The sequence below is a fragment of the Benincasa hispida genome, chromosome 12 (assembly GCF_009727055.1).
Source record: "Benincasa hispida cultivar B227 chromosome 12, ASM972705v1, whole genome shotgun sequence".
Classification (NCBI taxonomy): Eukaryota; Viridiplantae; Streptophyta; class Magnoliopsida; order Cucurbitales; family Cucurbitaceae; genus Benincasa; species Benincasa hispida.
The window spans coordinates 63344232-63360652 of record NC_052360.1 but is presented as its reverse complement, the minus strand read 5'-3'; the positions used below and the strand labels follow the sequence as shown (position 1 = coordinate 63360652).

At 34.5% G+C, this 16421-nt stretch overlaps 2 protein-coding genes across 4 annotated transcripts; one reads left to right on the top strand and one right to left on the bottom strand.

Annotated features, from left to right (window-relative positions):
- Nucleotides 1-347: 347 nt before the first annotated feature.
- LOC120068539 (pumilio homolog 24) lies at nucleotides 348-7235 on the bottom strand. 2 transcript variants are annotated; one of them, XM_039020353.1, is made up of 18 exons: nucleotides 7032-7235; nucleotides 6173-6483; nucleotides 5950-6003; nucleotides 5369-5430; nucleotides 5197-5278; nucleotides 4984-5107; nucleotides 4774-4857; nucleotides 4185-4299; nucleotides 3958-4108; nucleotides 3727-3840; nucleotides 3541-3612; nucleotides 2493-2543; nucleotides 2352-2402; nucleotides 2134-2241; nucleotides 1863-2036; nucleotides 1422-1496; nucleotides 1078-1331; nucleotides 348-704 (listed from the first exon to the last, which is right to left on the bottom strand). In XM_039020353.1, exons 2-18 carry the CDS (start codon nucleotides 6440-6442, stop codon nucleotides 569-571), a joined length of 1977 nt encoding a protein of 658 aa, XP_038876281.1. In that variant the 5' UTR covers nucleotides 6443-6483; nucleotides 7032-7235; the 3' UTR covers nucleotides 348-568. The 2 variants fall into 2 exon arrangements, with proteins under 2 accessions (XP_038876281.1, XP_038876282.1); XM_039020354.1 differs by lacking the exon at nucleotides 7032-7235 and having other exon boundaries at nucleotides 5369-5505; nucleotides 6173-6227.
- Nucleotides 7236-9780: 2545 nt separating this feature from the next.
- Nucleotides 9781-16341, top strand: LOC120068510 (WD repeat-containing protein 43). Of its 2 annotated transcripts, none has more exons than XM_039020306.1 (13): nucleotides 9781-9983; nucleotides 10849-10942; nucleotides 11476-11619; nucleotides 11745-11860; nucleotides 12044-12198; nucleotides 12971-13059; nucleotides 13157-13700; nucleotides 13940-14092; nucleotides 14534-14691; nucleotides 14813-14892; nucleotides 15003-15114; nucleotides 15868-15942; nucleotides 16034-16341. In XM_039020306.1, exons 2-13 carry the CDS (start codon nucleotides 10853-10855, stop codon nucleotides 16193-16195), a joined length of 1878 nt encoding a protein of 625 aa, XP_038876234.1. In that variant the 5' UTR covers nucleotides 9781-9983; nucleotides 10849-10852; the 3' UTR covers nucleotides 16196-16341. The 2 variants fall into 2 exon arrangements, with proteins under 2 accessions (XP_038876234.1, XP_038876235.1); XM_039020307.1 differs by having other exon boundaries at nucleotides 9787-9942.
- Nucleotides 16342-16421: the final 80 nt, after the last annotated feature.

Sequence of the window (16421 nt, the reverse complement as noted above, 5' to 3'; positions counted from 1 at the left end):
ATAACTAAATTGGATAAGATGTGCTCAAGATCAAAGGGTGAAAAGTTTATATCCTCATCCCACTTACTCAACCAAAAAAACAGTTTGGTTAATTTTTTTTTATAAATTTTGACCATTTTTATCCATTTGATTGTATTTTAGACATTTTGATAGTTGGTTTCATTGATTTGTCAATTCGGTTTTCAAAAAACCAATTTCAGCATTGGTTTAAATTTTTCTTAAATCGATATTGATCAGCATCGGTTTCAGCGACCGGCTAAACTCTCTAATTGATATGGAGAAGGAAACGATATTTCATAGAATTGAACATGAATCTATAACTTTAAAAAAAAAAAAAAAAAAGTATGGAACTTCAAAGCAAATGACAAAACTTTTAAGCTGGTTAAGAGTTTGAAATGTATAATCGTTTTTTGGAGAACAGGGTCTACTTGCATGGTACAATTCTACCTCAGAAGTCGGACCCATTTCCGGAGACAACAATTCAATGGATATGCTGTAGTTTAACAGTACCTCTGGTATGTGGACGTTTATGGAGATTTGAGTTCCTTTCATCAAACAAAATTGGGATTTAACTTTTGTTGGCAGACTGCTTCGTGTCTGGGATTTTGAGTACACCTTCGTCTATCAAGGACTGCAACTCTACTCTTGCAATCTCACGTACTTTGGAGTCCGAGGATTCCAGGAAAGCTTGAACTATCTTACAGCTATAATTTCACCGAAAAAGAACGAGTTACGATGTCATTAGATAACAAATTTAATCACAAGATACTGGTCTAAGTGTACAAACCAAAACCGTCGAGTTGGTTTAGAATATCATTTGTTGGTTGGTTCAGTTTTCTGGTTGGAATATTTGTTGGTTTTAGTTTGTTTGGTTTTCAAGAAATGGTTTCAACTTTGGTTTTGGAAAATATGATGGCCTGTTTGAAACGTGACTTTTAAAAGCACTTATAAAGTTATTCCAAACATACTCAGATCTAGAAGGGCTTGGTAACACTTTTGATATGGTTGGAATTAAATGTATAGAACTAACATCGAGGTTCAAAATACCAAAAAATGGAAAAATAATTTATAACGAACCTGTGACCTCGGGCCCACATTTTGGATTTCCCTTCAAGTGCTTTGTTCCACAAAGTGAGGGCAAAAGCAGGGCAGTCCAAGATTAGCTTTCTTATGGTCCTACTAGAGTGGAAATTTTCAAAGACATGCTCATCTTCTGAGGCTGCGTCTTCAGATTTAGGCTCTGCTGCAAGTGAAGCAATAACTTCATACAAAGCACTCAACTTTTCACCCAATTTCGGTTGAAGAATGCCATCAGCACCCCCAGTAGCAACCTGAATGCAGGCAGATGAAGTAAATCCATACAACCAACTAGACAGATGGAAGAAGAATACTAGACATTGAGTTGTTTTAGTATAATATACCTCGTACATCACTTCTCGGCCAAAATTTGACCTTAATATTTCCCCAGCATCGTTGATGCATATGTCTACAAGCTTCTGTAAAATGTAAAGCACTCCAAGTCAATATGGACGACAGGTTACTAATGTGATTATACAACTAAATTTATGCAGCATGATTAAAGCAATGGTAACAAGTGAATGGTTGACCACACAGCAGAAACAGATTCCAGTAAACTATCAATGTATCCTCTGCTCATCTAGGAAAGATTGATAATAGGCTTCTTCATCGATGGTGGTTGAAAGACAAAACAGAAGTATGTGTCTTTTTTTGTCTATAGGTTTCTCTCAGAGGGCTTTCTCTATCCCGGCTGTTGGGGTGTTCCTCTTTTCGTTCCATTTTTAATGCATCATGTTTCATACACAAAGAAATATATCAATATGACACAATGTGCAAACACAAACCTCAGCGAGCCCGCTATCCACCAACAACTCATGCCTTCTGATAAGAGGATCTTTTTTACCACCCTCCACAACTTCAGAGCCCTCAGCAGAAACCTTGCTTCCATCAACCTCACCTTTTATTTTGCTCGTGTCACACTCCACCTTCTCTTCAGCTCTGTCAACTCCCGACTCACTCTGAGAAGAAGGTAGAGTCTAGTTATAATGTTGGTGGTTTGCATCAAAAGTAAGAATTAGCTGTGCAAAATGGAATTACCGACAACTGTTAAATTACCTTGTTGCAAAGAGAAGGTATTGATAAATTTAAAGAAGAAAGATCGTCGGGACTGAAGTAGCGCGAACAATTTGGATGCAACAGTTGCAGTAATACACGCCTTCCATTCTGAAAATGAAATTGTAGAATAAAAAGAATAATCAGCGGGAAGAAAAGGACTATATTATGGAGAAACGGTGACTTTGATATGGAAAGTGTATGAAAAGAAGAATAGAAACCTTATCCAAAATGAGCTCCTTCAAATCTTTTTCAAGCTCATTAATGATAACCTGAAATACATGAAATCTAACTTATGATATGTATCAGAGAATAAATAAACATGTAGAACAATAGTTTTGAAGAGAGAATTAAGAACTAACCTTCCTAATAAGCTTTGTATCATCAACAACTGAGATAATGCACACGAGAACCTGAAAGAGCAGAAGAGGAATCACATGAGAGCACTTGTTTCATTGGTAAAGGAAAATTAATGGTACAAAAATAGTCCACAACTTGGTACATGTGATTGGGAGGCAATACCCTCACGCTGGTGGATTCACAACCAGATTAAAAAAAAGAAAAAAGCATCAAGCACCTCAATGTTCCAAAGTAATAACAGAAAAAGTAGCACAATTCCATGTGATTTGAACCAACTTTATGCTAATGGTTCATGCTAAAATACACAAACTTGAAGATAATACCTATACACTTGATATGAGTCATATGACTCATATAACATAGGATCAGGAGCGTATGTGGAATTTTAAATATATAAATAAGAAAAGAAATCAACAAAACATAATCAACCAAGTTGGTTTGTTCAGTTAAAAATAAATTTGCTAATATACACAAACTAATGGTTCATGCTAAAATACACAAACTTGAAGATAATACCTATACACTTGATATGAGTCATATGACTCATATAACATAAGATCAAGAGTGTATGCGGAATTTTAAATATATAAATAAGAAAAGAAATCAATGAAACATAATCAACCAAGTTGGTTTATTCAGTTAAAAATAAATTTGTTAATTTTTTAATTTTTTAAAATTTATAAAGGGGAAAGAAACTGTCGGTCCAGTTTATTAGATAGATTTAGTTGATTCAGTTCAATTTTGTCAACCACACATTAAGAAGTTGGCATAGTGTTTGTTTGTTTGTTTTTACTTTTTTGCATTTTTGCATTTTTGCATTTTTGTTTTTTTTGCTTTTTGCTTTTTTGCTTTTTTGCATTTTTGTTCTTTTTTTTGTTTTTTGTTTTTTGTTTTTGTTTTTTTCAGTAATTAAACTGATGTCTGCTTGATATCAGCTGATATAGAGAAATCAGTGAAGTTGCAGTCTTAAACAGAGAAGATTATGTTTTCTACTCTCTAGAAGTTCATATAACAGGGTTTAGTAGGCATGGTTTAAAAAGTAATGCTTACCATACTTGCGTATTGCTCATGTGCTATCTTCTTCATATGGCCTTTCATTCCCTTGATGCTTTTCTTTCTTTCCTGAGGTAATAAACCCAAGACGACGACAAACTTGTTCAGTGTTAGATATGTTATACAAATTAGGTAGTTTTTTCGTTTTGATTATAAGATACAAGAAACAGATTAAAGGCAAACCTTAGCACTGCCATGCTTTATGCAAAGTATACCAATCCTCGATCCATCTCTAGTGTGAATCATTCTAACAAGAAGTGAACTGGACAACTGTTGGATTACATCTGCGGCAGATGTCTTCCAACAAATTGATTTAAGGAAAAAAGAGAGATCTTTAGAAAGAAATTATAACTCCTAAAGGAATTTCTGATTGGTTCTTAATAATAGTATCGAACATCGAAAATCTTAGAACACCTTATCAGCTATGGTAAAGTATTCCACTAACACCCTATGTATGATAGAGTGGTCAACTATCCCTTTTTCCAAAATTGGCTGGATAACCGATGTCATATGTCGTGAGACTGAAGCTTTCTGAATGTCCAATTTTGAAATTATATCTACTAACCTGCACGTTAACATAATTCCAATGAGAGCTAGCCAGAGAAAAATACAAAATAACCAAATTTGCCAAGTACTTTAACCTGCTTTCTTTCACTGAGACCAGATCCTTAAAAAGCTGAAGTTCCAATGAATAAAGTTCCTGTAGAAGAGTTTGTTTCTGCGCTGCATTTGCTAAATGGTATGCATGTTCAACAACTGCAAAGAAAGATAAAAAATAAAAAAAATACAACATTAACAATGACATAGGTAATATTCAAATAAATGCTCGAGTTGCATCATTTATAGAAAAATATTTTCACAAACAAAAACAAAACGGACGATAGAACTAATTATATGAATAAGAACAAATTAAAAGCTCTCCATCTGCTAGTTCATAAAGAGAAAAAAAAGGAAGGAGAAAATAAAAAAAATAAGACAGAAGCAGTTTGTAAAACTTGGTGGAACATTAATCCAAAAGAAGGATGGGATGAGTGCAGGATTTTACAATTCCAAGAATTAATTAGAGTTGTTTATGTGATAAGTCTCCTTAGAACTCAAGGACACAAGTGGTACAACCTATATAACAGAAACAGATCCTGTTCAAGCAAGGTCGTTTATGTGACAAGTCATGCAGTAATTCTTAAAAATTGAAGTTATTGGATGAGCAGCACCAGGGAAACTTAAAAGTACCTAAAGATCCAACCATGTGACGAAGAAGAGAAGCTACATGGCCACGTAAAGAGGAGATAAACACTGCCAGCTGCTTTTTCGAGGCTATAAACACAACATGCAGAAAATCATTGATCCTATATGTATATAATAATATCACATCACAAAGTACCTTGCTTAGAAGAAATCAAGTAGTAAGAAACGAAGGTGATAAGATAAGAACATACATACCATTATCTAACATTTTCTTCACCAGATGAACTGCATAAGTGTTGCACGCAAGAGTGAGAAAATGAGGCTTAAGTTCCTCGAACACTGTTTCTCTCTCGGCATCTGTGCAGTGCTTGACACAAGTCTACAGCAGAAGACCAGACACAATTAAAAGTGAACAAAAAAATATATAAATTTGTGAAGAACAGTAGAGCTATTGCACGGAAAACTCACCTGAAGCACACGAGATGATACGTGGGAACCTGCAATTTCAGGGATCTTCCCCTTCATGTTTTCTAATGCTTTACTTATCAATCTGAAATTCAATCAGGAAAATATTTAAGAAAAGTAATATCGATCATATGAGAGAAGGCAGAGTAAAGTAACTCGGTTATGATAGTCATACTTGGATCTATCTTCTTTAGTGATATCACGCTTTCTCATTTCCTCCCATAGATGTGCAAGCTCCTGCACACATTGGATAGTTAGGGGTAGGAAGGATTAAAAGAAAACTTAGCCTACCCATCTTTGGATCCTCAAAATCTGCAGTTAAGTTGATAATGTTCCAATAAATGATCTAATGAAAACATGACTGTGTAACTGAATTATAAATTAAAAAGGAAAAAGGGAAAAAAAAAAAAAAAAAAAAAAAGAGGCGCAAATTTAAACCCATAAATTTGATGGAAACCAAAGTCAGTAGTCAGTGATAGTTTTGGTTGCCCACTCCTCTCAGCCTTCCCTCAGTCCCTCACTCTCAGTCCCCCACCCCTGGATCACTCAGTTTAATTTCCGTTCTCCTCATCCTAACTTTCGGTTTCAACCGCTTACACTCCTGTCTCAAAACACCAATCACATTAATGTGCAGTTGTGAGCGGGAGGAAAATATAGCTTAATCACATTTTAGCTGTTTTTGTTTATCCTCGGCACCAACTAAAGGCTTCATGAATCAATGGAGAAAAAATAACTAATCAAAGTTGCGAAGTTTACATGTTCCAAATCATAATGCCGTTTCCTTTTCTTCTTCCTAGCCTCTGCAAGTTCCTGATGGAATGAAGAAAGAATACTTGAGCAATTTCTTTCGAAAGAATTGTTAAATGCAATAGCAATTCGTCAAGCTGAACAAACGATTGAAACAAACTTTAAAAATCAACCAACATAAAATAAAATGCATTCAATAGAGTGAAAGCGAAACTATAGAAAAGGAACAAACCTTAGCTTGAACTCGACGATCTCGATTTGTAGTTGGCACCAAATTATCCTTTTGAGCTTCAGTTTTTTCAACCTTTGATTTGAAATGCCGATTTTCTTTCTCTCTGGGCGGTTTGAAGGGTTTACCAACAGTCCCCAGGTTGGGGGACTTTGAGGGCTTATTATTGACAAACTTCGGTTTCTTCGAATTGGAGCCATGAGAGGAACCTTTGTTGCCTGAAATTTGCTTTCTCTTTTTGGGTTTACTGTTCTGTTGGCTCTTAGGCGCCATTGGAAGACTTGAAGTCTGATTTTAAGGCTGAGGCTACTTTTCTGATAAGAAGAAATTTGGTTAGGAGAGGAACAAAAGGGTTTTCCGGCTGTGAATGCGAGTTGAATTAGTCCAGATTTACGTTGGGAATTCCAATATTTGTAATATTAATTCCGTAAATTGCAATTATTGTAATCAATACTACATTTTTCTAATTCCCAACTATTACAAATATAGATTAAAAGAGAACTGGATAGCGAGATATATTACTTCGACTGATTCTCTGATAAATAAAGAAGGGGTGTGCTGAAAGCTTCATGGTCACATCAACAATGCAATTTTCAGCAGAGACCAAAGAGATAAACAGATAATCAAAGCCTCAATTGACAGAAATATGCAACAAATCAAGAGGAAGACGGTAACACACGGTAGTTCGAAAAGTCCCAAATTACCGCAAGTTTTTCTTTTTCCGGCTATTGTAAATTAAAAAAATCAAAATCAAAACAACTCATCCATACTTTCACTAAACAAGTTGTGAGAAGAAAGACAAATATGGAGATTGAGAGAATACAAATAACTGAACCGAAGAAAGTATAAAATAAGTACATACACGCTAGAGGAGAGCTGCGGCGGCACGAGCGGAAGAAAAACGACGGTGGAAACACTGAACCGAAGAGAGGAGGAAGCGGCGGCGACAATGAGCTGCTGGACGGGAGGAGGAGGAGAAGGGGGTGAAGAAAGAGGAAGAAGAAGGGGGGAGCACGTGAATGCTAGATGAAGACGCAAGGGTTTATGACGGATACAAGGGTTTAGGTTTCTCTTTCTTTTATTTATTTGCATATTATTTCGAGTTTTATTTTACTTTAGAAAATTACCTTTTTAGTCCGAATTTTGTATTAGGTACGTTTGGTTCCTACCTCCCTACTAATAAATTGTTAAATAAAAATTAAAAAAAAAAAAATCAAATAAACGATCGATTTAGTTAAGTACATGGTTAGACGAGTAATGCAGACTAAGATTTTCTAAAAAAAAAAAAAAAATCAATAATAAACATTTACTTCGATTCAGCCCTAAATTTATTAAACTAAACTTAAATATTTTCATTAGCAAATGCCACTCACAAAATTTTTCTCTTTCGTCTTTTCTCTAAAGGACCGTTTGGATTGAGGTTTTCTCAATGCCCAGAAATTAAGAATGTCTAGAAATTATATGTCTGGGAATAAAATTACTGACAATCAAGGATGACTATGTTTGGTTGTGCATGGAAAACAAGGAATAGTATATGGGAGTTAAAAAAAATTTGAGAGTGTGAAAACAAGTCCACTAGGGTTTATGCCAACAATGGACAATATCATACCATTGTATGAGATAGTTTGAGGGTCTTGTCCCTATCATATGCCCGAAATAATTCGTATTCAGCACATTTATTTATTTGTAGTTATTTACGATTATGACCCTAGAGTTTAGAGTAGTGCGCTATATAAACTCTCTAACCTTAGAGGCGCCATTATGATGTAATTTTCTGAAAACATTCATTCTAATAATATTATTATCCCTTTGCCCGTGGACGTAGCTAACACGCTGTTAGTGAACCACGTATATATGTGTGTCGATCTTCTCTATCTCTACATTTCATTTTTGTTGTGTTATTTAATTTTCGATTTCGTAACAATACGATCGCGTAAATTATCTACACGATCGCTGAGCTCCGCTACAAGATCGTTTACAAAATACTATACGATCGCTTAAATTATCTACACGATCGCTGAGTAACAAAACGCTATACGATCGCTTACCAAATGCTACATGATTGCTGAGCTCGGCTACACGATCACTGAGCTTTGCTAGACGATCGCTGAGTAACAAAATGCTATACGATCGCCTACCAAATGCTATACGACCGCTTACCAAATGCTATACGACTGCCTACCAAACGTTATACGATTGCTGAGTAACAAAATGCTATACGATCGCTTACCAAATACCACACGATCGCTTACCAAATGCTACACGATCGCTAAGTAACAAAATGCTATACGATCGCTTTCACAGTTGGAAGGAAGAAAAATCGTGGTAGGAAGCGGAAGAATAAATGAAAACCCACACTTCTCAATGGGTATGCAATTTTTCCATTTATGTGGATAAAAAATACCTAGGATTTTCTTTTTTCAAAATAAATAAACAAATCATACCAACCAAACATGAGCTTTGTAAAACCATTCTCATTTCCACCTTTTTTTTCCTCCAATCAAACGGCCTCTTAGCGTTTCTATTTTTAGTGGGTTCACAAGCATTGACTTAGTGGAATTAGGGCATTTGGTTTATGTTTTTGGAATGGGATAGAAATATAAGATGATGAAAAGTGGATGATTTGATGACACGAATGTGAAAAGTTATTCTTTCTATATTGTTTTGATTATCCATGTTTTTTTAGAAACAGTGCAGAAAAATCATCCTTAACATCCTGTTTGGTTCACGGAACATTACATGGATTTTTATGAGGAAAATTATCACATGTATATGTTTTATGAATTTTAGTTTTCAAAATCCTGGGTATTAATTATCTTTAGGTAAAAAAGAGTCCCAAAAAATGTGGGTTTTTATTATCGGGATTTTTTATGGACTTGTGCATAAGAGAGAAAAGATTCGCTGGGTCAGAAAAAGTTATTATCTTTCTTCTTCTATAGCAATAACATCATTATTTAATATTTTAAATAAATATATTAATATTAAATTAATGAGGCAATAATATTGTATATTAGCTTTAATTTGTTATTTTCCTGATTTTTTTCCTGTTTATCACTATTTAAAATTTTAATACAAACATTTAAATCTTAGACATCAATTATACTGCACATCTAAATACATATATTTATTATTCTAGATATTTAAATCCCAAATATTTATTATTCATTCCCATATAATAATATCGTGATCCAAACTGGCTATAAAAATTACAAAATTTTTCCATTTATTTTTTCTTGATTTGAACGTAACTCAATCATACAAATTGTGGGGAAGGAAGTCCTTAAGGAGGTATCTTTTGAATAATGGAAGAAAATTTTTAAATAAGCTTTCAAGCAAGATGCTAAATTGCTAAACATAAGCTTTGCCTAGAAAAAAAATGCTAACATAAAGATTTCAGTTATAATAAAAAAGCCTTAAATAATACAACTATGCAAAATAATAATAATAACAATAATACAATTATGTAAAAAAAAAAAAAAAAATTAAAGAGATAAAAATAAATTTATTTTTTGTTGAAAAAAAACTCTGTCAATCCAATACATCCACCCCACCGTACGGTAAAAGAAAGGAAGAGAGAGAGAAAAAAAAAGAAAAAGAAAAAAAAGAAGGAAGCGTAAACCTAAACGGCTAAAACCCTTTTCATTTTCCTCTCACTCTCACGTGCTTCAGCTTCTTCTTATTCTTTAGCCGGCTTCTCTTTCCCTTTCAGCAGTTCAGTGTCGCCGCCTCGTCGCCGTCTGTCCTCCGCTCGTGCTGCCGCAGTATATCTCCTGGTGGGTTGCATTGAGTTTCTACTCTCTTGTTGTCGGCACTGGTATTCTCCCAATCTACATCTATGTCTTGCTTCTCACTTGAAAACTGAAATTAGGAACTGTCCAATGAAATAAAGGAGTTGTTTAATTTTAGTATGATTAATATTATTGTTTTGTATAACAATAGTAGAATAGCAACGTAAAACAAACTCAGCTGCTGAAAATTGGGACTTCCCGGACTGCCTTTTGATTTCTTGCTTTGATCATCTGTACATCTATTTGGTCTCTGCTGAAAATTGCCTTGTTTATCGTCCAAAGCATTACCCACCATGAATTTTCCAGCATATCCCTCTTCTTTATTTATCTAGAATTACTATATATATATATTTAAAATTAGATTGTAATTGGAAAAGAGACAGTGAGTCTCTTTGAAACTGGGATTCTCTCTCTCATATTGATCAATCATCAATGATTTTTTGAATTTACTTGAAATAAGAGCCATCTATAAGCTTCGTAATACACGTACATGATTTAGGGGCTGTTGGAGTGTTGAAATGTAATCAGGATTATTTGGAATTAGAGGAGTGTTGGAATGAACGAGGAATTGAGGGCAGAATGGAAGTGAGATTGTGAAGTGTGAAAACGGTGGAAAGAGGGTTGGGTTGAAAGCTGTAGAACAGAATGAATTTGGTATTACAAATCGAGCCTAAAGCGTTCAATCCAAACATGGATTTTGGATTACATTACAAACTCATTCCATTACGGACCCCAAACCTTAAAAAGTTGGAAAATGTTCAGGGTAACATATAGACTTATAGTGATAGTATAGAAGTATAGATATAGGTATGAATTTATGATATATGGTTATTCTATTTTCTAAAAGATTTTATTCAATAATTATTATTATGATTAATTTTTACGTTTCAGAATCATGGGGTTCTCAAATATCATAGATCTATTGACATCTTTTAGTCCGGATTTGCACTTCTTTGCCATTAGCTCTGGAGATGGTCGAATCAAGGTATCTTTTTCTTCACTGTATGCCAAACAGGGATGTGGAGACCATGACGTGTTCTGTATATTGTATTTTGAATTGTAATTGTGTGTTTACTTTGCAAAACTTTTACATAAGAGATTAAACCTACCATAATTTATTAGGTTAAGATTTTAATAGTTTACATCCAATCTCACACATAAAAGGAGAGTGTTGAGAATATGTATGAGATTTTAAGTATATCTCAATTTATCAGCTTAAGCTTTTGGGTTGAACGCTGATTAAACATTAGTTAAAAACTAAAAGTGAGTTTCTTAGGTATGATTTATTTGCCAGTAAAATTGAGGCCCTAGCTTATGTACTGTAGGAACTATCTTCTAAATATTATATTATGTTTCAAAAAAGACATAAAAGAAACATATCAAAACATGGGACATTAAGGTTTCATCTATGGCGTGTTCATTTTTGGATAGTGAATCAGTGATAGCCTACTGCAATTTTGTTAGCATTCAGTTTTATCCCGAAATATGATTATTTTTTTTTAATCATTTTTATGTTAGATCTGGGACACGTTGAAGGGGCAGATACAGACCGAGTTTGCAGACTTCTTTACATCTGATTCAACAAGCATACTCACGAAACCAGAAAAAGGGCATCTATCAGTTGATTACAAATGCATGAAGTGGTTGTCATTGGAGAAAAAGGTTTTCATTTATGGATTATATAAATGAATTTCTTATTACGAGTTCTTGAATATTTAAACTTTTAGTTTTATTTCTCAGGCATTTTAGTCTGTCATTGTTAAACGTGCATTTTTATTCCAATGCAGAGAAAAAGAAAGCGTCAATGTTCGTTGTTGTTGTTGGGAACTGGTAGTGGCGATGTTTTGGCTCTTGACGTAGCTGCTGGTGAATTGAAGTGGAAAATTAGTGATTGTCATCCTGGGTAAGATCAAAGTCTCTTCTACAGTACCACCTGTTTAGTCCCTTCACTCTTCTCTTAGAAGACAACATTCCTTAGGAAGGTGCAAGTTTCTTTCTTAACAATGAAGTTGAATGAACCACTATGACCTCCTAATCCAGGGGTATTAGAGTTGTGTTGCATTTAGTCATTGTTCTTTTATGCCAGGGGTGTTGCATCAATTTCATTTCCTGCACATGGTTCATGGATTTATACTGCTGGTGCTGATGGAATGCTATGCGAAATTGATTCATTGACGGGAAACCTGTCGAGGAAGTTCAAGGCTTCTACAAAGGCAATATCCTGTATTTCAGTTTCACCAGGTATTCACATGCTTACCTTGTTCATTTCTTTGCTAAATCAGAAATTTACAAAGAACTGACTTACATAACTCCAGTGACCTAGGAATTTGGAATTGGTTTGTTGAGGAATTTAGTCTTACTTGGCTAGACATAGGGGTTGCAACTTGCAAAGATATGATAGATGTGTTCCTTCTCCGCTTCACCTTTCTAGAGAGAGAGAGCTTTTTGTGGCAAGTTAGGGAGTGTTCTGTTTGTGTGGTCTTTGAAGAGAGGAATAATTGAAGTTTTAGAGAGCTCAAGTGTTTTCTGTGCAATCTGATCCCTTTTAGATTTCATGTTTCTAACTTTCTTTATGGGCTTCGGTGGCGGTTTTTTTTTTTTTTTTTTCCTTTAAACCCATCAGGTCTCATTTTATTTTATCAAAGGCCTTTTTAGCTAGCCTCCCACTCTTGTGAGCTCCTTTTTTGTATGTCTTTCTATTTGATTTTTCTTAATGTAAATTTGGTTATACATTAAAATTATTTATGTATAAAAGAAAACTCCAATTACCTAGAAAGATATATAAGGTCTTTGATTTGAGCCTTCAGGAGCTAGTCTTTGGGTGTGCTATGAAATTATATATGTATAAAAGAAAACTCCATTTCTAGGAATCTAGGTTTTAGTTATGGTGGGCTATGAATATAATACAAGGAGAAGATACCCCAGTTATGAAAAAGGAAAAAGAAAAAAGTATTTTAAGTATCAGATAATATTTGACTGAGAACATGTCTGGTTTGGTTTTTGGCTGGTAAAGATGGCAAGATAATAGCAACTGCAGCTTCACAAATGAAGATCTTCAACTGCTCCAATCACAAAAAGATACAGAAGTTTTCGGGGCATCCTGTGAGTATTCTGCTCTTTACCTTTCTTGATGGTCTTTTAATGTTTGTGCATGAGTTTCAAGTCCTAGTGGAATAATAGTTTCTTTTCTGACAAATAGGGAGCCGTTCGATGTATGGTATTTACCGAAGATGGAAGGTACATCCTTTCATCTGCAGTTGGTGAAAGGTATGTTGTTGTTTGGAGTTTAGATGGAGGGAAAAAACAATCAGCTAGTTGTGTTCTTGCAATGGAGCATCCTGCCATCTTTGTGGACAGCAGACGTTCAAATGATGGAGGTGATGAAACTGCTCTATACATTTTGGCCATATCAGAAATTGGTGTTTGTTATTTATGGTATGGACAGAATCTTGGAGAGTTACGAAGTGCCAAGCCTACTAAAATATTGATTTCTGATAATGATATTTCCTCAAAGAGTAAAAACCGGGTGACACCTGCAATTTATGCTGCAAAATTACAAGGAGTTCCTAAGTCTGGATCAGGACAGGTGTTCCTTGCTCATGGATTGCTAGTGAAGCCTTCATTTCAGAACGTCTTAGTCCAATCTGGAACTGACATAAATTTAAACAGCTCCAACGAAGGAATTCTTCTGCCCAGTCAGTCGATTGGAAAATCTAAGAAGGGTTTAGATGTACAGGGTGGAGGTGAGACCTTGTACTTTTATGGCTTCCCATAGAGCTAGCAAATGTTATGACATCAGATAACACTGTTGCTTACTATATTATTTTCCTTTTTCATCAGTACCTTGTTTATAAGTCTTGCACAAGAAACGAATTTATAAGAGATTCATTACATTAAACTGTTGATTTGCTTTAAAGATGGATTATTTTCAAATCTTGTAATGCCTTTTTGCTCTTTAATCACTTCTCTTATATTGGTGCAGTCGTTGCATTAGATCGAGCTAATGCTGAAGATGCCTTACGTCCAATCCCGAAGGTTTTCGATTCTCAAGAGAAAAGTACCTTATATCAAGATTTGCACATTGACCGCAATGATGTGATGACTCAATTGGTTGACAGTGGGAGCCAAGTAGAAGGTACAGATGCAAATTTGAGCTATGTTATTTGAGGGTTATATGTATAATGTATGTATGGATAATCAATTGCTAGATGAAATTTACAGAAGATCATGACTCCAATGAAATGAGGTGCCCCAATAATGTTGACTTAGATCTCAAATGAAATGAGGGAGCTACAAGAAAGTGTACTTTTGCATTAAATCATTCCCAACCATTTTCTGTTTTTCTCTGACCAAAAGTGAAAACGTTCACCTCTTTCTTTTGCAGAAGGATCTTACTTGAGTTTTCTGTGAATGAATAATCAAACACGGTCTAAATTCATATACATCTGACAGAGACATTAAAGAGACTACTGTTTCTAATGCAATGTTTTTCTCTTATCTATGATTTATGATGGTGTACAATAGTTTACCGTAAAACGATTCTATCTGATCCGGTTGTCAATTCTCTTTGCACCAGATGAAGGCGGAGTTGAGGACTCTGCATCAGTTTGCATGGAGGACCAACTTCGATCGTTAGGCATACTCCACAGTACAGATGATCATACATCGGAGTCCATTCTTAAGTTGGCAATATCCAAGGGCATTGATCTCGAAGTTAATATGTCACAGAAAAAGGTCCGGGATGACTCTCAATTTCACACTAATCATTATTTCATTACACAAATGGCTGTTCTTTTACTTTTTTTCTTCATTTAATTTCATTGTTCATAACACACATTACAATTTTCTTGATTAGTTAAGAGAAGCAGTTTTATCGTTAGCACCAGGCGATGCATGCAAGTTACTCGGAAACTTGGTTAGCATCTGGCAATATAGGTAACATAGGTTTACACATTGGAAATGCAACTTGAAAAGTGATTCATTTTTACTTCTTTTGAAAAACCCTATACTTTGGTTAACTGAGTGACTTGTCTTGCCTGCCTCAGGTTGCATAGTGGAAAGAATGTTCTACCATGGATATATAGTTTATTGTTGAATCACAGTCAACATATCTTGTCTCAAGAACAATCGGCTCAGATACTAGATTCTTTATTTAAGGTAGTCCGTTGTGCTTTTCCGTTCTTGTTATCCATTTCGTTGTTTGGTGTTAGCAATTTGTCTTGTTGTCTCTGACTGACATTGTTACTTCCCTCCTCTCCTTGTCCTATTTTCATTCATTGTGAGATATCTCTAGTACTGAACTTGCTCTTACCTGGATGTCAGATCAATTAGGTGTTGTGTTGTTTGGTTTGGATAACTATCTTGAAAACGGTTCAGTTTTTGTTTTCAAAGCTGTTTTAAATTTGTGATCAAATAGCTACTAACAGTTAATGTTAGGTTCAAAATACTCTATTGGTCTCTTTACCTTAGAGTTCAATTCTATTTCAGTCTTTGTCCAAATTTACACCAATAAATCTTAAAAATAATATTTAATGTTATTTTTCCGTTTATTTTTCCGAGGAAAAAAAGTCCAGTAACCTTCTCTTTATTGGATTTTAGAAACAAATTATATAGCCTCTTTTCTTGCATAAAAATTAGTATTGTTATTTAACTAATTTAACTTCGAAAGACTAATTTAAGATTTACTGCTAGTATAGGGATTAAATTTGAACATTTAAAGTTGTATAAGAATACATGGAATGAAATTTAAAGTTCATCACTAAATCGGCATCTCTTAATCTCAAGTTATACTAAGAAATCTCAATGTATAGATCTGCCACTTTTGAAAGGATAATTTTTTTTCCATTACAACAAGAGAGGAAAGGTATTTGAGAGCTGATTATATATATATATATATATTTCCTCTTCCAGATTACTAAATCCAAAGAGACTGCGGTTCAACCCCTTCTTCAATTATCAGGTCGTTTGCAATTGGTGTTGGCACAAGTGAGTCATTTCACTTTCGTTTAGGTAATTTTATTTCATGTGGGTTCTTGAAAAGCTTATGTTGGATTGCATTACTTTACATATTTGACAGATTGAAAGGGCATCGGCCAACAAAACTGATCAAACCATACAACACAGTCTCGAAATAGATGGAAGTGAGAGCAGCGATGACGAAGACGAAGACGAAGTCGATGATGTTTTTTACGGGGAAGAAGAAAATGAATCTGAATTAAGTAGTGATGATGAGAGTTAGATTCTTTTTATCATGTTGTAATTGTAATGATCAATTTTAGGAAATCAAATAGGCTTAATCATATACTTTGCTGTTACTTTGTAACGATTGATGATGAATTTTGGCAATATGAGAAAATTTTGATCAATAAACATCACTTTCATCTACTCGTTTCTTCCTGTTTACGTTTTTAAGAGTTTTTAAAATGAAAGGTAAATTTTAAAATCTACAAAAAAAGTAGTTTTTA